Below are 24,650 nucleotides of genomic sequence, written 5' to 3'. Positions count from 1 at the left end.
ATAATTCATCGACATAAATTCTTTCTCTGTTTTTAAATATTATACTATGATGGCTATTTATTAAAGCATAATTTATTGCATATGTAATTGAAAATGGTTCATCATCTTGTTCCATTAGATTCTTTCTGTGAAATTTATAAGCCAAACTTATAGATCTTCCAAGATTTTCAGTTGATAAAGGTATAGCATATCCAAGATGGGCATTGAATTTAACATTTACGTTTGCCAAGTTTCCATGAACAATTCCAATTATTTGATCTATTGGGTCATCAGTAATTCTTTTGTCACAGATTGCTAAGCTTATTGGTGAATTAATTCCTTTCATATATGTAGATTTGATTAAGACTTGTATAGTACTAATATGAATCCATCCAATTTTAGATCTTTTTTGTTGATCCTTAATTTTTTCAATCTGTTTACTTAATTCTTCATCATTTATCAAAGCTATTTCAAGTTCTCCATTGGCGGATTTTATCTTTATAGGAGCTTCAAGTTGAATTTTTCCATAGTATATTATATTTTTTCTATTAAAAACTTCTTTTAAAAGGTTCTGTTTATTAAAATTTTCATTTGATTTGAGATTTAATTCTGTTTTTAGAACAGCCTGTTTTTCATTATCTAATAAAGCAGTTAATCTATAATAATCAGATTCTTCTGTTAATTCTAAACTTTCTAAATAATTCATAAATGAAAGACTAGGATGAAGATGTACCTTTCTGGAGAAAAACTTCCTTTATTTAGAATATTTTACATAAGGTGTTTTTATCTCCAGAGGGGAGATTGTAAATACTAACTCCAGAGGGGAGTTTAGAACTATTTTTCCTAAAGGAATTCTTCCTCAGACCATAGAATCGCCTCGGCAGCTTCCTTCTTGCTCTCCTAGCATGTGAGTACTCTTTGCCTCCTGCTTTCTATTTTCTGATGCCTTCTATAATTGCCTAAGCAACCTATTTATAATGGTTGGGTCTGATGGACAATTCCCATCCTTACCCTTCTTATGACGTCATTGCTTACGTCATTGTTTATTATCTTGCACCAGCTACATTGTTGGTGCTCTATGACCTAAGCGCTTACGTCACTATGCAATAATGTTGAGAGATGCTTCAGATGTGCTGTCTTCCTCTTTCATTATGTGACCTTCAGATGCGTTGTCTTCTTCCTCTATCATGTGGGTTGATTCCGTTTTATTATTGCTTTCTTCAGATAACTCTGAGACGCATAGCTGGCACTTGTGGTCTTCTCTGTCTTTTATCAAATAGCAGAGATTCCTCTTTATCCCTTCAGGGAGCTTTTCTAAGAGTCCAGATAAGTTGTAGAATGCTGATTCAAATTCCACTAAGAGTCTCATCTCTCTTCAATTTCATTTCTTTTACTAGACACAAGCAAAGTATTTCTGCTTTTATAATTAATTCTTGTGTGAGATTCCCTTGTTATCTTTTGAGTTCTTTCGAAGACCCTTGCTAGTGTGCTGGCTAGCCTTCCTTCATGACTGTAGATTGTTAAATCTTGAACTTGATCAATTGGTTGAAAATTTTCTGGGAAGACAGACATGAATATTACTTGGTGTGCTGGAACCAAGCATTTTTCTTCTTCATTAAAAATAGGTTGACTGTTCGTAAATTTTAGGGATATATCCCTTGGATTTACGTTGTCAATCATATTTTTAAATCTCTTCACTGCATCAACGAATCCTGCAGGAAACTCACTAATAATTTTTAGATCATTAAAAATTAAAATTGTATCAATTAATCCATACTGGAAAAACTGATAGGTGTCCGATGGGGATGCATCTGGAAATATAACCAGCTTTGTTAGCTGTTCTTTGGCAATAGGATAATAACCCAAAATTGCTCTTTTTTCTTCAGTCCAGTTCAGGACTATATTAAGGGTTTCTCTGAGATTTGATCTACAGACCCTTTTCTTTTCTTTGATTTCAGCCCTTGTAGGAATGTTTCTTATTATCCCTGTTCTCTGGGTTTGAATTGGAGCTTTATCTGCTCTTTTTAGGGTTTGCTCTGGATGAAGAGCTTCATATTCCCTGAAAGATTCATTTGCTTCTTCCAGTGTTAAAAACCCTCCTTTATGAATTATCCTTGATTGATGTGTAAATGGTGTTGCTTTTTCCCAGGCATCATATACTCCTTTCATGGGGCCATTATAAATTACATAATATTTTTTATCTTGGGTAGATTTTTTGATAATTTCAGCAATTGTTTTATTTTCTGGAATTTTTTCTTCACCTGATTTGTCCACCACGCTTAGCTGGCTGAGCTCTGATGGTTTTGGTTGTTGTGTTGATTTTATTGCTTCGATGGCCTTCTTGAGGGATTGGATCTGTGTCCTTATTTGCTGACAATGCTTGCATTTTTCGAGTTCTTGTTCGTATTTCTGAATTTCTTGATCTAATGCATTGTAGACGAACTCCATTCTCTTGTTAATGTATCTGCAATAACATTTTTGTCACCTTTAATATATTCAATTTTTATTGGATATTGTAACAAAAATAATTGCCATCTTACCAATCGTCCATGATTATAATCAACTTTTAAATTATATCGTATGAAACCTGTTAGGTAACTTGAATCTGTCCTTAATGTAAATTCTCTGGGTAGTAAATCAATTTTCCATTTCTAAAGAGATTTAATTGCTGCTAGAGTTTCCTTTTCATGAGTAGTATATCTCTGTTCTGTTGGAGTAAAAGTCCCTGAAATATACGTGTAAAGTAATTCCTTTAGGGAATATTTAGAATCTAGTGATTCTTTTTCTTGTTCCAAACTTTTTATAGCCTTCTTAGCTTTTAGACATCCTGACCAGGTTATGTCTGAAGCATCTGTTTCTATTATTAAGTAGTCATTTTCTTCTGGAATATAAAGTTCTGGAAGTTTTTCACATAATTCTTTAATCCTTTGAATTTGCATACTATCTTTTTCATCCCATTTCCATTCTTTTTTAGTACTTATTTTTGGAAATAAGCTTTTAGTGTATTCTGTTATATTTTTTAAAAATCCTTGATCAGAAATATAATTTATACACCCTAAAAATCTTTGTAATTGTTTTCTATCTTCTATTTTATTAGGAAATAAATTTACCTTTTCTAGGACATTTGGCTGTAGTTTTAGCCTTCCTTGAGTGGATAGAATTAATCCAAGAAACTCTATTTCTTGTTTTGTTATTCTTGCTTTCTTTTTGCTAAGAACTAATCCTTTATCTTTACATCTTTCTAAAACTATTAATAATTTTTGAAGATGATCTTCTTTATCCTGTTTTGTAAAAATTAGTATATCATTAATGTACACTAAAACAAATTCATTTAACTCTTTTAGATTTTCTTCCATAAATCTTTGATAAATACATGGGGCTTGTTTTAATCCGAATGGTAATACATTCCATTCATAGAGCAATACACTTGTTGATTCTTTTGTTGGGCAAGTAAAAGCAGTTAATTTCTTTGTTTCTTCGTCTAAACGAAGTTGCCAATATCCTGATTTTGCATCAAGAGATGAAAACCAAGTTGCTCCTTTGATTTTTTCTAAAATAGAATCTTTTCTTGGAAGTTTATGAGCATCACCAATAGTTGCTTCATTCATCTTCTTATAGTTAATAACCATTCTTCGTTTTCCCGTTTTAATTTCATTATTGTTTTCGACATAAAAGGCTGGAGCCGCATGAGGACTTTTACTTAATCTTATAATTCCTTTTTCCAAAAGATCTTTACATTCTAAGGAAAACTCTTCTCTATCTCTTGCGGAATAAGGAATTTTATTTGGAACATTTATCTCTTTTGTAGGATCTTTTAATTTAATACTTACTAATTCGTTATTTGTATTTTTAATATCTAAAGGATTTTCAGCACAGATTTCATCCAAAAATTCTTCTATCTTTATTTCAAGATTATTTTTTGGGATATTTATCTGAAAGTATAAATTTAAATAACATGTCTCTAATATAGAAAATATTTTAAATTTTAAGATCTTATCTATAGTAGTAGTTGGTATTTTTATACGTTTTGATTTTTGATTTATTGAAGAATCGTGTGGAGCTTTTAAAACTATATATGTTAATTCTTGAATGAATGGATGATATAACTTTAAAAAGTTATTTCCTATGATAAAATCCATTCCAGAATCTAACATATATATAGATGGAACAATGAACCTATAATTTTGAATAAAAATTTCAACCATCTCTGCTTTTTGGTCAATTTTATGTATTGATTTGTCAGCTATTCTAACTCTTAATGGTTTCTTTAATTTTTTCCAACCAAGTTTTATATTTGAACTAGCAAAACATTGTGTTGCTCCAGAATCTATAAAAGCATTTATAAACTTTTCTGTTATTTTTATAGTAATAAATGTGGCATTATTACTCAGTCTCTGAGTCTGTTTCCGAGACATATTCAAAAATATAGTCTAAGTTATCATCAGATTCCTCTAAAGGTTCCATGAAACAAGACTTAGCAATTTCTATTTGTTTAGTAAGATCCTTTTTATCCTTCTTTTTCAGGCACTCATTTGCATAGTGTCCTTCTTCTTTGCAATACCAACACTTGCAATTTTCTTTTTTATTTGGGCAATAGTTACTTTTTTGTCTTTTGTTTTTATTGTTATCTCTCCTTCTAAAATACCTCTTTTTTCTCCAGTTTGGATAGTATTTTCTTTTTCTAAATTGATATTTTCTTTTTCTTTGAAAATTTTTATTAAGACCATATTTTTGAGGTATCTCTTCATTATCCTGACAGCAAATTCTAATTATATTTGCAAATCTTTTTTGAGTTGCTTCTTGCATACACCGTTCTTTTATTTCCTCTCTTATTGCAGAGGTTGCCCCACCAAAATTATTTTCAATTGTTCCTCTATTTATTTCTCTTATAAATCTTCCCATTATAAACTCATTAGCAGGATATGGAAGTTTTGTTATATACATACTAAGATAATGATTTTTATCTTCTTCTTTTAATTTGTAATAATGTATTCTATATTCACATATATAAGACTCCACATTACATAAATCATATATCTAAATATTAGCTAAATGGTTTTTTGCTTCTTGATATTCTTTATTATAGACTTCTTGTTTATGATCTATAATATTTTTTCCAAAAAATTCTTTATATAGAATCATCATTATATATAATATCTTATCATAAGCTGTTGTTTTTGTTGCTAATTCTTCTATTATTTGGTTTTCTATTGATGTCATATAATCTCTTATAGTTCCTTTAGTATGAAACCCTATGTAATTCCAAATGTCTCTTCCAGACAATTCACTAAGTTTTGGGTTGGTAAAGGCTTCTAATAAAAAGGAATTTAACCAGTTTTCGAAAATTTCTTTTTCATTCTTTTTACAATCTAAATCGAGCATTCTATCTCATTCCATTTCCTGGATTTTAGGAACATATTTTGATGGTATTTTTGTATATTTTGAATCTTTATTTATAAATCCTTTTTTAAAAGCATAATTATCAAAACCTGTTCCCATTTAAATTGAGATTGATTATCCTTAGATGTTCCAGCTTCATTTTTTACTTGTATTGGAATTGCTGGTTCTTCGTCACTTGAATAATCTAGGATGTGTTCTTCATTTTCTATATTTTCAGGATTTAATTCTTCTTCTATTTGAAATCCCTGTTCCATAATATTATTTTCTTGAGCCATTTTTAATTGTTTAAAAAGCATTGTAACTTCTTCTAATTTTTCTTCAATATTCATAATTTTAGTGGTGGTTTTACTTTTAAATCTGTTATGTTGATTATATTTTGAAATTTTTCTTCTTTGGGATTCTCTTTTTCCTTATTTCTCTGAAATTTTATGGATACTAAAACTTCTTCAAGCATGTCTACTATAGAATTTAATTGTGGGTTAAAGGTATGATAAAGATGTGGTGAATCATTTCCATGGTAACATTTTTTAGAAATTCCGTGTAAAGAATAAGTTTTTTCAGGTTTTTGAAGTCCTTCAATAAAACTTATAGTAAAATAAAGATTTTGAGAGAAATCATTTTGTATTGATTTTAAGAATTCGGTGTCATTACAGTTAACATTAGTTAAAATCATTAATTTTTGATCTATTAATTTTGATAACTTAATTATTTCTTCTCTTAAATCTTCTAATTTACTTTTTTCCATTAAGTGACGCTTTTCTTTGTGAAGAGTTACGGTTTTAAATGAAAAGTGTGGCTTTAGAATGTGTGGTTTAGATTTTGCCACATAGACAAATCTTTAAATCTGTACATGAAAAGGTGAAAATTTTCATCGATAGGTAATTCCGTAATTATCGAAAGACCATAAAGCTCATCATTCATCTAGTCAATTTTAGTCACCACACAAATCAAACACTTCCCTTCTTTGCTCTTGTTTCTTTCTAAACCCAGAGAATATATTGCAACTGTGAACCCTTCTTCTCACATCCTTCACCTTTATTTTTTATGGTTCATTTTTTTAGATATGAGAAGCATGTGTGTTGTGCGTTATTGTGAAAAACGTAAATGCTAGACATGGATGTGGAAACAGCATTTTCTAAAATAAAAATGAAGAAATTGCACCATTCGATTTCTTTGCAAAAAAAAATTAAACTTACTAATTGGACATTCCGATTAATGTGAAAGAAAAAATTTAAATTTTGGTGGAAGAAATAGACCCTCCGATTTGTATTTAAAAGATGAAAAAAATTTAGAGTACACAAATCGGAGGATCCGAGTTGTGTACTCCAAATTTTTTTAATTTTTTAAACACAAATCGGATGGACCATCTTATTTGTGTACTCAAAAATCGGACGGTCCGATTTTTACTCCTAACACCACATTTGCGTAAAGCACCTATATACTCCATTGTTTCTTTCTTTTTTTGTTGTGATCTCATCTACTTCACTTGGGATCCAATCATAGCTGAAAAACTTTATGGTGGAGCTTACCTCTCTTTCTTTGTTGATGTTGTTTTGGAGAACCCGACTTCAATAATTGAAGAAGACGACTCTTTAACAACTTGTTTGAAAGGTTGCAAAATTGGAGAATCATAAGTGACTGTGATCTTCATTGTGGGTGATCCGTTGGCTATAATTCGGCTCAAATAAACCTATAAAAACTAAATCGGAGTACGTCATATTCGATAAAATCAAATACAACTTTATAAATATACAACTCTGAGTAATATTATACTTATCTTCTATTCCTATTAACTTGAGCGTTTGGAGTGCCTTTGTAGGTGTCCACCGCCGTCGTTCTTGGAGGAAGCCGACGCATAATCCACTGGTCTGAGGAGAGGCGAACTTGAACTTGCAACTCAACTATCTCTACCTTGGAATCGGCTATCCACGCAGAAACAGTGGGTATGGGCGAAATAGGAAAAACTACTCTTGCTCAACTGGTTTACAGTGATGTCTCCAAGTGGTGGAAAAATTTGACAAAGATTATGGATGTGTAGCTGAAAATTTCGACCCTGTTCATGTTACAAGGACAATAACAGCGGCACTAGATTCCTGTCCTTGTAGCATGGAAAATTTTAATTTTCTTCAATCTGATTTGAAGGAAAAGCTGATAGGAAATACATTCTTAGTTGTTTTGGATGATTGTCTGGAATAATTAACGAGACACATGGAAGGATTTTCTAAGACCTTTTCGGTATGGAAATTGATCCGTCGGTTGGTTATAATTTGACTCAAGTAAATCTAAAACTATAAATCAGAATAAATATGGTTAAAACTAAATACACACGTGCCATATCAGGAGTACGTGGAGAGTACGTGCTTTGCTCTCCTAACGGACTTATCCTATACAATCAAATAACTACGTGCCAATCTAGATGGGCACAGAAATCTCTCCGCAAATATCAGAATAACCTAATATATATTGAAGTATTTGTCTAGATAGTATTTTTTACTCTTGAAACAAATGTATTATTAATAACTTTTATATTATAAATGTATAATAAAATCTACTTTTGTCAACGACAATTTATAGTGTATATATATTAAAGTAATTTTTTTTAATATTATTAAATATCAATTGACTTTATAACTTAGATTTTTTTTTTTAAAATTTAAAGATCTATAAAAAAATTAATAAACCGATCATTTTATCTACCGTAAAATATATAAGAATGGAATAATATTGTAATAATAAGAATTAATGATAAATGGATACTATGACAGTTTTTTTTAGGAAATGTCTTAATAATGATATTAAATTTATTATTAATTAGAAGATAATGTTAGTAAAGGTATTAAATGAGGAAAAATAGTAAAAGAAAAAAATTTAAAATTCTATAAAAATTATCACTTGGCAAAAGAATTTATATAATAATAAAATAAGATATAAGAGATGTTATTTTTTAATTGTAAAAAAACATGTATATCAACTTTTAAATAGATAAAATAGATAAACTGTGTATTCAAAACCTTATATAATAAAAACTATATATGCTACAATCTAAGGTACTCAAAACTAAAACCTAGAATTTGTTAAATGAAATATTTAATGTAATTGTTTCCTTTAGATTCATTCTATTTGCAATTTTAAATAAATAGTTGCTGAAAGATTATTTCCTATTTTTTATTATTACATGGACTTGTTGGTTTGTACTCTTAGAATAAAAAAATTTATCTATTTATAATATATAAAAGTTGATACTAACTTTTTTTTTATAATGTGCTTAAGCCATCTTTTCTTTGTTAATAATATTACATAAGCAAATCTAATGACTTGGCAAGAAATGAAAATCAACCAATCACTATTTAGTAAAATATTAAAAAAAATTAAAACAAAAAATTCTTATCTATTATTATTCAATTGAAACATCAGGTACTAATTAAATGCAATAAACATACATTAAAAGTGTCATAATAATAATTATTATAAAAAATTTCAGTTATAAATATTCAAATTCTACAACTTATACATATTAAGACTCTTACTGCTCTTTATTTCTTAATCTCTCATACTAATTGTCAAAAATTTCTTAAATTTAATATAACATTTTTATATGTTTTTCATTCTTATTCATTCATTATTTTTATTATTTACAAACAAGAAAACGTTCGAAAGGACAAAATGTAGCAATTAATGCAAATAGAAAAATGAAAAAAAAAAAATAAAGATGCAGTTTTGTATAAGTCTAATATGAATAACCTGTGTTTTTTTTTTAAATAAATTCAAAATCTATTTATAATATGTTCTTTAAAATATTTTTTATATAACATTTATTAAAATACACTGTATAATATAAATAATCTACCTCTCCGCGCATTAGGTGGTCTCACTCTAGTATATAAAAAAGGGGTTAAATTTTTATCTTATCCTTTTACTTGTTTGTTTGTACTAAAAAACAAAAGAAGAAGATAAATAGATTTTCTAAGTTTTGTAAGGAAGATAGCAATAAATATATCTATTTTCCAAGTTTAACAAGTACTAACGAAAGGCCATTAGTTGGGTATTAAGATTTTCTCCAAAGAAATAGAAACCATAAAAGCTAATGTTAAACTCCACAAAGGACTGTATAGTTCATTTGTATTTGTTGTAAGACTTAAATAATGCAAGAAAACTAAATTTTTCAAGCCACCAATATGTGTGGCTCTTGTTGCTTTGATCACACCACAATCCAAAAATCTAAACCAATGGCTCTCCAACTTACACCCAAATATTCCCTCCTTCACAAACCCAACATTAGGTAGTAATAATAACAAGACATTACCGTATTTTCTGATTTCTCTCAATTTTCAAACCTCAAGGTTCTCAAACAAATAGCAACATCGTTTTTTTATTAGTTACATAAGAAGAAAAAATACACACACAAACACAAAGAGTGTAATCAAATGGCTACTTCAGTTTCTGCAACTGGGTGTGTTGGTTCATCGTTCTATGGAAGTTGGGGAAGTTCCATGGCAGGTGAAGAATATAGTATGCTGGCAAAATCGTCGCAAGTTCGATTTGGAAGGAAAAAAGGTTTGAGGATGCAACCAATGATGAAGAATGTGAATGAAGGGAAAGGAATCTTTGCTCCTATTGTGGTTGTCACACGCAACATCATTGGCAAGAAGCGTTTCAACCAACTTAGAGGCAAAGCCATTGCTTTACACTCTCAGGTCTAAATTCAACTCTCTTTACTTAATTGCATACATGTTTGTTTTTATTAGAATTAAAAAATCTTTATATTGTATCATTATTCGTTATGATAAAAACTAGCATTTAAAGAAATAAGTAGAACTTAAATATATCCCTAGAGAGTATTGGAGAAGGGATAATAGTCCAACACTAGATATAAATTCAATTAAAGAAAAATGAAAGGAGACTAACTCTAAGCTGTAAGTACAAGTGTACAACCATAAAGGTTTATGGTTAGAAGAGTGGTTAAATTAGAATCTTTGAATAGTAAATGAGTTTAAAAAATAGCAACATGTTTGGGAATAATAAGATAACTAATGGGTGGGACATAAAATTCCAGTTTACACTCATAACTAAATCATAGTTATTTAGAATACAATACGTTACAATATGAAAATGAATACACAATACACTATATGTAAAATATTTTGTGAAAAATATATATGATATTTTGGTAAGTAAATGAATTGGTATGGAGTAGCGGTCTACTCTAATTAGTAAATTTAAGGAGTAAAAAAAAAATAGTGAATTTTATGTAACTATAAATTAAACTCTATTTGATGTTGTTCAACTAATATGACTATGTGAGATTGCTTAAAAATCAATGGATTTGAAATAACTTTGAAAAATATTTAAAAAGTAACTTTAGTTTGAAGTTAACGGATCAAGTAGGATTTAAAACAATTGAATCTGAAGTTGTTTTCTTACCCTTAACTCTAGAGTATTTGTCCTGAAAAAATCTTAATCAAAATAGGCTCCAAGATTCTGTAATTTGAGAAGTATTAAGAATCTTGTTCCAGAAACTATTCTTAAAATTTGGTATTCTTAAGTATAAAATTAATGTGAATATATATGGCTTAATTGAGTATTATTGTTTTTGAAATACTAGGTAATTACTGAATTCTGCAAATCAATAGGAGCTGATGCAAAACAGAGACAGGGACTGATAAGGTTGGCCAAGAAGAATGGAGAATGGCTTGGATTTCTTGCATGAAATATTTAACAAATGTTTCATACATTTTGTAATTACCATGTGAGAAGTTAAAATTTCAATGTCCAAACTTGATGGCTTTTAATTTTGACAGTACAATGTAAACTAGGAACATATATCTTCTAGTTGTGATTTTTCATTTTTCGCTAATTTTTCTCTTATTTTGTTCTTTAAACATATATTAAAAAGAAATAAAAAGAATAAATAGGAATTGGATATCAATTGCGATCCAAGGAATAGTTCAATGCTACTATTACATAATATTCTTCACTTCTTTATTTTTTTCCTCTAAAATCATTTATTAAATATTAATTAATCTGCATAGACTACAAATTTTAATGATATGTGATTGTGAACCACTGATAATAATTTTATCGTATTTCAATTTTGTGTGGCCAGGATTAAAGGTATAAAATGACCAGTATGAATTAATACAACCACCTTAGTATCATTTTATTCATTTATAAAAAAAAAAAAGTGTATGACTGTATGACCCCGTGATACAATATCACAAATTTATTTGTTAAGTTCCACGCCCTTAAAACCATGAGATTTATATAACTTTTTCTTAATTGACTTTTCACCAATTATAGAAAATATCATTTACAATATGCTATTAGCTATAATTTTCAGCAATGAAATATTTACCACCTTCAATAGTGATCAGTACTAAACTGTTGATTCAATTATTTAAAATTGAGTCATAATTGATAATTCCAAAATCAAACTAAATTATTCCAAAAAATTTTATTGACATCATAATAAATATTTAATTGGTAATTTAGTGCCAAATAAAATTATATATTCAAATACTACTTAAAACATTAATTTTTGTATTTTCATCTGCAGATATAGATTATAATTTTAATTTTTGTTATTATTACTGTTTGTATAAATCATTCTTTAATTTAATTTTTTTATTATAATAACATAAATTTAGTATTTGTTAGATGTACGGCAAAAATGTGCCATGCATATTTAACTGGAAAAAGACTAAAATTATTATAAAATATTTTTTATATAAAATCGAATTAATTTATTTTACAAAGATAAAGTTTAATTTCTTTGACCGATCTCTCAAGTAAAACAATTTTTTTTTTAAATATCTTCATATTTGCTTTATAAACTATGCAATATATAATGAATAATTTTATAGTTATTTGGGTTATATGAAAGCAAATTTGATTTAGTGCAATATTCAATACCACGTGTTGCTATATATGTGGTTAAAATGGAATATCTGTATATCTGTACAAATTTACTTCTATACCGTATAATTCTTCACCTACAACTCATGATCATACTGTATCTTTTCATGAAAAAGTCTTCCATTGAAAGAGTAGTGCCAAAGTCTATATATCAAAGATAGCTTCTTGAGGTGGTTGACAAAGTATCCCAGAAGGGAGAGTTGACAATCCACGCTAATTAGATAATCTATATGACAGCATCAATGCCAAGAAGCATAGAACACTTCATAACATGTGAAGGAATTTCTTCAGCTTGGTGCAGAACAAATTATAACAAAAGTATTCTAAAGCAAGTCATGTGAAATTGTCTAATGAACTTTTGAATTCAATTTTCCTTAGCTAGAAAATTCTTAGTTGTGCTGGAATACTGGAATAAAAATTAAGACTATTGGAATGGACTTGTTAAAACTTTTTATATTTATAGGGAATTGAGGAAAATAAAATTCTTATGACAACTAGAAGTAGACATGTTACTCTGTGGTGCAAATTATTCCGCCTCATGAACTAAGTATTTTAACTTGATTATTATTGCTAATAAGCAAGTGAAATGTTGTTGGTAATTTTCTATATTTCATTCCTTACATGCAAGGCATACCTTCCGGTTTGTCCTGCTTAGAACTGGTATCTTGATTTTGTTAATCTAACTGATGTTTATCCTTAATGTTTATTACAGTATTCTTAATGTAGAATTTGCGATTCCAACAGATATTTCTTATGTTCCAATGATAAGATAATGAAATCCAGCATGAGCTATATGTTCCTTAGAAAGCTAGAAGCCTACCACTCATATATATGGGGACAATATATATGGTTGTAACCCAAAATGTGGTCATATGCCTAATATGAAGAGAGATCATTTAGATTTTCAAGTAATAAGAAAGATAATTTCTGTTGGCTTTTTTCTTTTGATTGTGAAGGGCTTACGTAAGGGATGATAGACTTAGTAATGAAATTAGTTTTAGATTGAAATGTAAATTCAGTTTTCTGTTTTTCAATTTACTTTCTCTTCTTAGCTTCTGTTAGGTGTTATCTGCTATACATAGCAACCCTTGATAGAATGTAACAGATTCATTTCATATGGAATGCAATTGAGGAAATTCAGTATGTGTTTCCCTTTCTTCTCTCACAATCATCTTCTTCAATTACACTTCATATAATTCTGCAGAATTTAACATGGAGCAATTGAGCATTGAGCAACAACCGAATTGGGGGTTCCCAACAAATAATTCACTTTTGGTTATATAAATAATACATATGGTGGATCGTAGGGGTGAGCACGGGTAGCGAGTACCCGATTACCCGTCCGAACCCGAATCGAACCAATTAAATTGGTTCTGAAACCAGCGGGTAATCGGGTCTAATTCGAACCAAACCGATGGCTTTTGTTAGTGATTGGTTCGGGTATCGATTTTTGGGGTGCAAAACCCGAACCAACCCGCGAACCCGATCTTATATTAATTAAATAAAAAAAATAAAAATATATATATGGCTTTTCTATTAGAAAATTTGTATTTTAATGAGTTTAGTTTTTAATGTATTTGGTGTTTAACATGTTTGGATTATTTCTATTGATGTTACATGTTTATTGTACTTGTTGAATTTTTAAGATAAAAATTTGGTTTTTTTTTATGAATTTCAAAGTCATCGAGTACCCAATTACCCGAACCGAACCAATCCGTTCTTAATCGGTTTAGTTTGATTCAGGTACATATACAAAAAAATGTAAATTCGAATCAAACCGAACCAATTATATTTTGATTGGTTCGGTTCTAAATTTTCCATAAACCCAAACCAAACCGATCCGTGCTCACCCCTAGTGAATCGTTTTGGAATACCTAGGAGTTTGGTTAAATAATTACTTGTTCACCTAATAACACTTATTTTTGAATAACCATTCTCAATACACTAAGTTAATATTTATTTGAATTTAATTTTGACGCACCATTCAGTGGCGAAGCTTGAAAAAAATTTTGAGAGGTCAGAAATCTTAATAAAAAATTATATAATAGTATTTATATTAAAATAAAATTTATAAATATAATTATTTTATTTTTAAATTTATTATTAATATGTAAGATTATGTATGGTTAAAATTAACAAAAAAAAATAATTCTAATTTTGATTAATAAAAAATTTTGTTTTGATTAATAAGCCAATTTTATTTTAAATAAAAAATTAATTTAAAAAAAATCAGTTTTTACATGAAAAAAATTAGTTTTTGCACATAAAAATCTATTTTTATTTAGAAAACTAATTTTTTTATCTAAAAACTGATTTTTTTTAAAAAAAATTAATTTTTTATTTAAATTATATGAAATCAATTATAACTTATAAATTATTTTTTAACATTTTAAAAAATTAATTTTACCTTTGATAATATTTATCTTTCAAAAGTCTCAAAATTAATTATTTTTATTACAAATCAAATAATATAATACAACAAAACAAAGTCTTAAATTTCTAATAAAATAAAAATATCAAAATTTATTAATGTAAACAATATTATACTATAATGGCATTAAATTTGTAAAGTTGATTTAAAAATAAAATAATGCATGAAAAATATATGAGAAGCCAAATATAATATAGCGTTAATTGTATAATGATATTTAATTTGTAACATTGATTTAAAGATATGTCACTTGTTGTTGATTTAAAGATATGCTATTTGTTATTGTCAAATAGGATAGGATAAAAGGTTTAAAAGAATGGTGAAAATAGATATAAAACTCAGATACATAAGTCGAAAGTATATCAATTTAACCAAATAAGTTAATTTTATTTTTTTAAAAATAGAACTGCTAATATTTTTACAAAAATTTGGGGGGGTCATGGCCCCTATTGTCCACACAAAACTACGTCATTAGTGTAAAATAGTTTCACATTATATCAAGTTATGAACGACACATTAACAAAAAAATAAATGTGATTGGACAATTATAAAATATTTTCCATTATATTTATTTTTACAACTTTTAAATTTTAGTATGATTTTCATTTTAATAGTCACACTTTCATTTTACACATTTTAAATGTACCTAATGTCTATAAAAAAGAAAATGTCTATTTGACATTCACTTTTAGTTATATAAATAATACAACTCAGGATCATACTACATCTTTTCATGAAAAAGTCTACCATTAAAAGAGAGTTGACTTTTCACAGAACAGAGATAACTTCTTGAGGACGTTGGCATAGTACGCCAGAACAGAGAGTTGACATTTCACAATAACTAGATAATTTATATGACAGCACCAGTGCCAATAAGCATTGATCTACCGTTTTGTGAGGACCGAGAAATATATAAAACAGATAGAAATAGCAAATTCTGCACATGCAGTAACGTGATTTTGCGGTTATGATTGTATGCTTAGTTGCTTACTACTGTATTGTTTATTTATTTAGTAACATCTTATCACATGTTATTAATTAAGAGAATGCTAAGGAAACAATGACTATTTTGAACAACATGAACAACCACCAATCAAATAAAAACACACTACACTTCTAAATTAATCATCTAAATTTTAATTTTAAAATAACCATCCGTACACTAGTAAAATAAACATTCGATATATCTATTGTTTACATTGTTTAATATTTTCATTGTCTACCTATACTTTTTCGTTAACTAATTATTATACATATTATTTCAGCACTGCTCAAATATGTTTAATAACACTCTTGCTACTATTACAGTATTACTTGATCTCATGATCGTTCTAACAAATTGCCCATGGTCATTGGTCAACATTAATATTTTATCTACACTGCACAAATTTTTTCCCTTAAAAAACTCCTTGCCTGGATGCCTGAATCGTTTATTTAATTATTTTATTGCTTCTATTATAACACAATTGTGCATTATTGGTATCACCTAATTTATGCTTCTCATGTAATTAATAATTAATTATTAATTATGCATATTGTCAGCACTATAACAGTATATAATCCTTAGCAAAGAACATTGCTAGTGCATTGCGAACCGCAAACACTTGAGATCCCATTGTGCTCGAGAGAACCCTTTGAGATCTGAATATAACGTTATAGCATTCTAGCTACAACAACTTTCCTCGTCACCTTTCATTCTTTCCTTCCTTCTTTATTTCTTTTCTCATCATCTGCTGCACTTGAGATTCAATCATGGCTGCAAAACTTGAAGGTGGTGGAGCTTATCTCTCTTCCTTTGTAGATGTTGTTTTAAAGAAGCTGTATTTAGTACTTGATGACGACGACTCATTCACCGAAAGGAACAACTTGCTTGGAAGATTGGAGAAAAGTCTGTCTGATGTTGGACCTGTTCTTGATGATGCTGAGCAGAAGCAGTTCACTAACGAGAAAGTGAAGAGTTGGCTTGATGATCTCCAAGATGCTCTCTATAAGGCTGATGACTTGGTCGATGAACTCTCCACTGAAGCTGCCATTGCCACCCAAAGGGATCCAGGTAACTCTTATTCCTGGTCTCATCCGGTTGATTCATATATTAATTATAGTAGTGGCAAGGAAAAAGTAGTTCAAAGACTAGAGTATGTTGTAGCACGCAAAAATTTACTTCATCTGAAGGAGAGTGCCAAGGTGGACATGTCATCATGGAGAACTCCATCCACATCTCTCGTTGTAAGTTCCGACATATTTGGTCGGGACAATGACAAGGAAAAGATAATCAAATTGTTGCTAAATGATACTTGTCATGCTGAATCACCTGTCACTGTGATCCCTATTGTGGGTCTGGGTGGAATAGGAAAAACTACTTTGGCTCAATTGGTTTACAATGATGCCAAAGTGGCGAAAAATTTTGACCTTAAAGTGTGGGTGTGTGTTGCTGAAAACTTTGATCCTGTTAACCTTACACGGATTATACTAAAGAAAATAACTTCTTGTTCTTGTGACACCGATGACTTTGAATCACTTCAGACTGATTTGAAGGATAAGTTGGCAGGGAAGAGATTCTTAGTTGTTTTAGATGACGTCTGGGATGATCGAGAGGATATATGGGAGGATATTCTAAAACCTTTTTGGTACGAGAATAATGGAAGTAAAATTCTCTTAACAACCCGTAGTGAAAAGGTTGCTTCTGTTTTCACAGCTACTAATCAACATTACCAACTGCGTTTATTGTCTGATCAAGACTGTTGGTCGGTGTTTTTTAGGCATTCATCTCTTTCTATTAATTCTAAACAATATGCAACTCTAGAACCAATTGGTAGAAAAATTGTTGAAAAGTGTAAGGGGTTACCTTTGGCTGTGAAGACACTCGGAGGTTTATTGCGCCACAAGTATAATGTAGGGGACTGGGAGAATATACTTGAAAGTGAAATTTGGGAACTCCCAGAAGATAAGAGTAAGATTGTTCCTGCATTAAGAGTAAGCTATCACTATCTTCCTTCACATCTAAAGCGGTGCTTTATTTACTGCTCATTATTTCCTGAGGATTATCAATTTGACAAAAATGAATTAATCTTGCTGTGGATGGCTGAAGATCTCGTACTACCAAACGAAAACTACACGTTAGAAAATATTGGTTGTACATATTTTGATGAGTTAGTTGCAAGGTCATTTTTTCAACCTTCTAGTATTGATGTTGGTTTATTTGTAATGCATGATCTCATGCATGATTTAGCAACATTTTTTGCTGGAAAGTTTTATTTCAGAGTCAGAGAATTTGGAGATCTACAAAAGATTCACGACAAAACTCGTCATTTGTCATATACGGCAAATCCTAACGATCCAGTCATACGACTTGGAGAGCCCTACAAGGGAGAAACTCATATGAGAACATTTCTAGTTGTTCATTTGCTTCATCTTTATGAATTAATTGATATAACAAGTGATTCTTTGCACTTACAATTATTAGAATTGAGGTGTTTAAGAGCGTTGTCATTTAAATGTTTTTGTATTGAGTCATTGCCTGATTCAATAGATAAACTGATCCATTTGCATTATTTGGATCTCTCTTACACCCTTATTTTGACATTGCCCGAGTCATTGTGTAAATTATACAATCTCCAAACGTTGAAGTTGACTTATTGTGAGAGGCTGAAGATTCTTCCTTGCCGTATGCAAGATCTAGTGAACCTGCGCCATCTTGATATTGAAGGAACTTCTTCGTTGATAGAGATGCCAAAGGGAATGAGCAAGTTAAAACATCTGAACTTCTTGAGTGGTTATATTCTCGGCAAGCAGGAGGAGAATGGAATAAGAGAATTGGGATCACTTGACAATCTTCATGGCTCACTATGTATTTCCAACTTAAAGAATGTCAACAACAGCCGTGAAGCTTTGGAGGCAAAGATGGGTAACAAGAAGCACATCAACATTTTAGAATTGAAATGGATTCCAGAGGACGATGACGAGGAAGATGATGATGTTGATTTTCAAAAAGAGAGAAACATACTTGGGGAGTTACAACCTCACCGAAACTTGAAAGAGTTATCAATTGATGATTATAGGGGTGAAATATTCCCTGATTGGTTAGGCCTTTCTTGCTACTCCAATTTAACCAACTTGAGTATGTATCGTTGTAAGAATTGCCGTCAGCTTCCTTCACTAGGACAGTTACCCTCTCTGGAGCATCTCAGAATTTTTGATTTCGATGGGTTGGAGAGAATTGGTGGTGAGTTTTACAACAACGCTGAATCATCTCATCAGGGCACACCCTTCAGATCTCTTCAAACTCTGATATTTTGTGGAATGCCTCGCTGGCGAGAGTGGCATACTCCTGATGACTTTGACGGATTTCCGAAACTTAAAAAACTTGACATAGCAGAATGTCCGGTGTTAAGTGGAGATCTGCCAGCTCACCTTCCGGAAATGGAGCAACTTACCATTTGGAAGTGCGAAGAGCTTGCATGTTCGCTGCCGAGAGCTCCCAAGCTTCAAGAATTACTTGTAAGTAGTTCTGAGTGCTTGGAGGATGTGAAACCGCACGAGGTAGTAATTGAAGAAACTCAGCAGGCGAAGTCCGTATTGGAGTGCCTGCTCCACATCGAATCGCTGTGTCTCCAAAGTTTGAAAATCCAGAAGTGTTCATCAGCCATATCAATTTCAGGAGACTATTTGCCGGATTCATTACAAGATCTGAGGATATCAGATTGTTCAAAATTAACATTCTCTAAGCCATTGCAACACAAGTCCCTAACGGAGATACATGTGTCCCAGTGTGATTCACTGACGTTGTTTCCATTGGGGTCCCTTCCAAATCTCAAGAAACTCTCAATCTCAGAATGCCCCCGTTTAGCATCCGTGCCGGGGCTAGGCTTTTCTGCGCCACACCTAGAGATACTGGAAATTGATGCTTGCGAAGAAATAGATTCTTTTGGAGAGGAGTGCCTCCCACCGAGCTTGACAACTCTTCGGATCAGTAAATGCGAGAAACTAGAGAGGTGGATAACATCCAATGGTTTGCAGGGTGAAGAATCTCCTTTGAGGTGCAAAGTGGAAGGGATGAAGGATCAACAAATTCAATCATAAAGTTATAACACAGGTAATTAGAAAGAAAACGGCTTACTTTACTTAAGTCATCAAATTTCAAATTTTTTTTTTATTCCTGTCATTTTGGGCACTTACATGACAACCTATAGTGACATTTTTTATTTTTACAAATGCAGTGTCTCATTATGCTTCTTATGGAAAAACTTGTCAATTTTTGTCCTATACAGGTTTCTCAACACAATATGAAGACAATTTTTCTGAATCCAAGGTGGAAAAAGAAGGCTGAGGTGTCAAGGTTGTTTATAGCTGAATGCTTACCATAAGCAAATGGAAGAACTTTCACTATGAAAGTAAGAGAAATGAGGAGCTCTTGCATTGAGCTAAATAGCTGCAAGTGGTTAATGGCTGAGAATGATGAGGAGGATTGCGATTCCTGAGAATGCCACTGGGAAGTGGTTAATGGCATACAAGAATAAATTGTAAGAATACATTGTTTTTGTCTCACATTCCCTCAACTGATCATCAAATGGCATATTTGCTCACAAAAAATGTGTCAACTTGTCTTTGTAATATGTTTTGGACCAACACAGTTTTCCAAAAGAATACTCTGAGTTTGAGGGGGGAAAGTTAGGATAATAATTTGTATGTAACCCCCATTCTGTATATTATAGTAAGTCAGGGTGTTAGTTTCTGTTTTAAGTTTCCTATTTGAGTCTGTTTTGGATTTGTTTCTTTATAGGCTAGTTTCCCCACATATACAAGGTTCCTCCTTTGTATCTTATTTATAATCAATGAATGAGGTTATTCAGTTTCATATCATCTCTCTCAGAAAGTCTTGAAACTCTCTGTTTCTATACATATTTTGTTCTACTTTTTTTACATTGCAGCTCCTTCTAGAATGCCTAGTGTCAATAGAGGGTATTGAGATTCCCTAGCAATAATAATAGTATATACATAGTGAAAAAAGAGAGTCTATAAGAACAAGCACTTGTTATAATATATTCAAGGCATTATATTGCAGGGGGCACTTGACAATAAGGACGGGGAAGTTGTGTCTTATGGGAGATAAAGTTGATGGAAGAACATATTATAGGGCTACAAATGTGTCACGACCCAAAATGAGTCATGACCGGCGCTCAGGAAAAATAATCCTATAGCAAGTCTAACATAGTCAAATATAAGTTCAATAAGCAAGTATAAATATTTTACAAGTTCTAAAATAAATAATTATATATTTTTAACAAAAAAAATTAAAATAACTAAGAATGGTTGGTTCTGCCTGTGACATATGGAGCATATACTTTTAGGAATTCAACAAAGAATAGGTACGCATTGCAGACCATTACTCTTGAATAGAAAGTCTCACACAGTCAAATATTTGTTCCTGAAAAATATCTTTAGGAAAATGGGGTGAGTTTTGCAACTCAGTGACCAGACAATACATCTATAATCAACATGAGACTATACAAACATTATCATCAAAGTAATTTTAATTAGAAAGTAATAGTTAATAATAATAAGTGAATCAATAAGGGAGTTCTCATACAAAAATCAAATCAAAAGTCCACACCTGGGCGGCTCCACCTCTATGGGTAGCCCTTTCCTCTTGTGTGTCCTAACAGAATAATAGATCTAACGTGTGGCCTACACGTTAGGCTAGCAACACCCCTGCTAGCTGGAGTCTGAGTTAGATGCATCTAAGTTAACGTCATAACCGCCGTTAACTACGGTTTTCTAATACGAGGCTCCCAAACCAATTCCAAACATATAATTTCAAATACAACAAATATTTTATCTTTCAAATATATAGGGTATCAAATCAAATCAAATCAGATAATACTCTCTCATCAGAAATCTTTTTCAATCATACTTTTTCAATGAGATTTCAAATATATTTCACAATTTTTAAAATAAGTGAGTACCAACAAATACTTCAATGCTTCAAAAACGGATATTCAAGTAAAATCAAACATTTTGGAATAATGCAAAACTTTAAAAAAATATATATAGTCTCATGTATAGTTCCAAAAGTATAAACTTCATAAAAATGAATTATTTAATTCTAATAAATCAATTATTTTAATCAATTCAAAATCGTTCAAAATAAATATAACTATAATTCAAAGATCATAATATATATATATATATATATATATAGATGCACAATCAAACAATTATAAATATAAAGCCTACTCACAACGTAGTCCCAAGGGACCGAAGATACCAAACCCAGAGTGCCAAATTCAAGGTAAGAAGGATTGAAGTGGAATGGAAAGAATGAGCGTAGAATTTGAACCGGAGTAGCGACAAGATAGAGCTGGCCATAGTTCTCCATTGTTGAAACTATAATCCAAACGCGTCGACGGAACCTTTCCTCTCAACCCGAAACTGCAGCAGCTACAACCTCAGCTCCAAATCACTTTCTCAGCAACCACAACGACTCGGACTTTAGGGAAACAACTAGCGGCAACACCGGTGGTGGTTCCGGCAACAACAGCGCCATACCCATTGACCAGAAACCCCGGCAGCGGCGGCGGCAGAAGAACGGCGACCTCAATGTGACTTCCCGGCGGCCAGAGGTGCAGTGGCGCTTCCGGCAGCGGCGAGCCACTCCAGTATCCCCTTGTGCAAGCTCTCTTCCTCCGGCAGCGACCCAGACGGCGGCGGTGAGCTCGTCGCAGTAGCTCCCCCGACAGCCAGCCCTCCAACACGACAACAACACAAAGGCTTCGCTCTCTCTCCTCGCGTTCGCCTCTTTCTCTCTCCTCCATTGTTGTTGATGACGGCGGCAACTGGCAGCAAGGTGTGGCGGGTTCGGCGGCTCAGTGGGGAGGGCAGTGGCAGGACACGCAGCGGCGGTCCTCTCTTCTCCCTCGCAGCGCAGCTCTCCCTCCATTCTTTTCTTCTTTATTCATGTGATTTGTGTGTGTGTTGTGAGTGAAGAAGGGGGTTTGGGGAGGGTGACGGCTAGTGAGGACTGAGGGTTGAGAGAGAGTGTTTTTTTTTTGTGATTAGGGTTAGGGAAAAGGAAAAGGAAGAGTGGCCCACAATTTTTTTTATAAGTTATTACAAAATGGCTATACAGTTCTTGCTCGAAGAGGTGAGTGTGAAGGAGGAGGACTTGAAGGTGGTCTTAGCAAATAAAATGATGGTTGAATGGATAGAAGGAAAAATTGAGACCAATTGGGAGAACCGGTTCTTGAGAAACAAAGTAATAGATATGAAGGTGTTGTTCAAGAATTTACAGGTGAAGTGTAGAACTGAAAATGAATTTAAAGACAAGCGAAGATGGGAACAAGAGGCAATGAAGAAAGCATATAGCTGGGTGGAATGGGTGCAATAAGGAAACAGTACACAAACACACTCTCTCAACCTTCAGTCCCCGTCACTCGTAGCCAAAGAAAGAATGGAACGAGAAGATAGGGAGGAATGAGGAAAGAACATGGGAAGAAGAGGAAAGAAAGAAAGAAAAAGGAGAGGAAGATGGCGACGGTGTAGGGGAAACCATTGAGCCACCGTAGCTGAGAAGAGGAGACAATGAGAGACAGAGAGGGAGGGTTTGAGCTCGGTGGTGAAGAAGGGAGGTGCCGCTGTGTCGTCGGAGCACGTCGTTGCTTGCGCTCTGTTGTCGGTGTCGCCGCCAGAAGCCCTAGCCTTGTCATCCCTTAATCTGATCGCTGCAGCTGCCGAGAAGGGTGGTGGTTGCTGCACCTCTGTTGTCATTGTCGTGTGATGTTGCTGCTGCTTGTTTTGGGTCGATGTATTTTGTTCGACCTTGCTTCCTGTCTTATTTGGGACCATTCTCCCAGGTTGAAACTACCACCTTCAACCCTCACTTGGATTCTAACTTCTAATCTCTATATTGATGGCATTCCGGTGTTGGTCTTGGGTCTTTTAGGACTAATTTGTGATTAGACTTTATATTTATAACCGCTAATCTTTTACTTTATGCTATTATGAGTTTTAATTATATTTATAAAATTATTATTGAAGAACTCTGAATTGATTAGAATAATTGATTTATTATAGTTGAATAATTATTTTTATGAAACTTTTATTTTATTTTAGAATATTTAATTTTACTCGAATATATACTTTTGAAGCATTGAAGTATTTGTTGGTACTCCCTTACTTTGAAATTGTGAAATATGTTTGAAATTTCGTATGAGTGAAAAAGTATGATTGGAAAAGATTTCTAATGATAAAGTATCGTCTGATTTGATTTGATTCGATACTTTATATATTTGAAAGATTAAATATTTGGGAGGCTCGTATTAGAAAACCGTAATGATGTTAATTTAGATGCATCTAACTCAGAACCTGCTAGCAGAGGTGTTGCTAGCCTAACCTATAGGTTAGGCGTTAGATCCATTATTCTCTTAGAACACACAAGAGGAAAGGGCTACCCATAGAGGTGGAGCCAGCCTAACGTATAGGTTAGGCGTTAGATCCATTATTCTCTTAGAACACACAAGAGGAAAGGGCTACCCATAGAGGTGGAGCCGTCTAAGTGTGGACTTTTGATTTGATTTTTGTATGAAACTCCCTTATTGATTCACTTATTCATATAAATTATTATGTTCTAAATAAAATTATTTTTAGGATAATGTTTATATGGTCTTATGTGAATTATAGATGTACTGTCTAATTAATGAGTTACAAAACTTACTCCGTTTTTTTCTAAAAATATTTTTCAGGAATAAATACTTGAATATTTGAGTCTTTCTGTTCAAGAGTAATGATCTGCAATAGGTACCTATTTCTTGTTGAGTACTTAGACGTTATCTGCTCTATATGTCATAGACAAAAGCCATCCATATTTATTTATTTTTATCTTTTGTTAAAAATATGTAATTATTCATTCTAGAACTTGTAAATTTATACAAAA

General features: G+C 31.7%; 4 protein-coding genes across 6 annotated transcripts; 2 read left to right on the top strand and 2 right to left on the bottom strand.

Moving 5' to 3' along the window:
* Positions 1 to 723: 723 nt before the first annotated feature.
* Positions 724 to 7,628, bottom strand: LOC148575469 (uncharacterized). Of its 2 annotated transcripts, XR_015905259.1 has the most exons (3): positions 6,909 to 7,628; positions 2,241 to 2,443; positions 724 to 1,691 (listed from the first exon to the last, which is right to left on the bottom strand). XR_015905259.1 is itself a non-coding variant. In XM_088505277.1 (2 exons), the coding sequence occupies exons 1-2, from the start codon at positions 7,028 to 7,030 to the stop codon at positions 1,345 to 1,347; spliced, it is 1,221 nt and encodes a 406-aa protein (XP_088361403.1). In that variant the 5' UTR covers positions 7,031 to 7,628; the 3' UTR covers positions 724 to 1,344. The 2 variants fall into 2 exon arrangements, 1 of the variants encoding a protein (XP_088361403.1); XM_088505277.1 differs by having other exon boundaries at positions 724 to 2,443.
* Positions 7,629 to 9,658: 2,030 nt separating this feature from the next.
* PGR5 (proton gradient regulation 5) lies at positions 9,659 to 11,233 on the top strand. Its single transcript, XM_016329140.3, has 2 exons — positions 9,659 to 10,073; positions 10,982 to 11,233. Exons 1-2 carry the CDS (start codon positions 9,804 to 9,806, stop codon positions 11,084 to 11,086), a joined length of 375 nt encoding a protein of 124 aa, XP_016184626.1. The 5' UTR covers positions 9,659 to 9,803; the 3' UTR covers positions 11,087 to 11,233.
* A 5,089-nt stretch (positions 11,234 to 16,322) lies between these two features.
* On the top strand, positions 16,323 to 20,435 carry LOC107626282 (putative disease resistance RPP13-like protein 1). Its single transcript, XM_016329134.3, has 2 exons — positions 16,323 to 19,814; positions 19,990 to 20,435. Exon 1 carries the CDS (start codon positions 16,475 to 16,477, stop codon positions 19,799 to 19,801), a length of 3,327 nt encoding a protein of 1,108 aa, XP_016184620.1. The 5' UTR covers positions 16,323 to 16,474; the 3' UTR covers positions 19,802 to 19,814; positions 19,990 to 20,435.
* Positions 20,415 to 23,673, bottom strand: LOC110269093 (uncharacterized). Of its 2 annotated transcripts, none has more exons than XM_088504179.1 (2): positions 21,960 to 23,673; positions 20,415 to 21,157 (listed from the first exon to the last, which is right to left on the bottom strand). In XM_088504179.1, the coding sequence occupies exon 1, from the start codon at positions 22,656 to 22,658 to the stop codon at positions 22,179 to 22,181; it is 480 nt and encodes a 159-aa protein (XP_088360305.1). In that variant the 5' UTR covers positions 22,659 to 23,673; the 3' UTR covers positions 20,415 to 21,157; positions 21,960 to 22,178. The 2 variants fall into 2 exon arrangements, with proteins under 2 accessions (XP_088360305.1, XP_088360306.1); XM_088504180.1 differs by having other exon boundaries at positions 20,415 to 21,146.
* Positions 23,674 to 24,650: the final 977 nt, after the last annotated feature.

Source organism: Arachis ipaensis, chromosome B2, assembly GCF_059453495.1.
Source record: "Arachis ipaensis isolate K30076 ecotype BB chromosome B2, ASM5945349v1, whole genome shotgun sequence".
Taxonomy (NCBI): domain Eukaryota; kingdom Viridiplantae; phylum Streptophyta; class Magnoliopsida; order Fabales; family Fabaceae; genus Arachis; species Arachis ipaensis.
The sequence above is the reverse complement of the archived record's forward strand: the minus strand, read 5'-3'. Positions and strand labels throughout refer to the sequence as shown.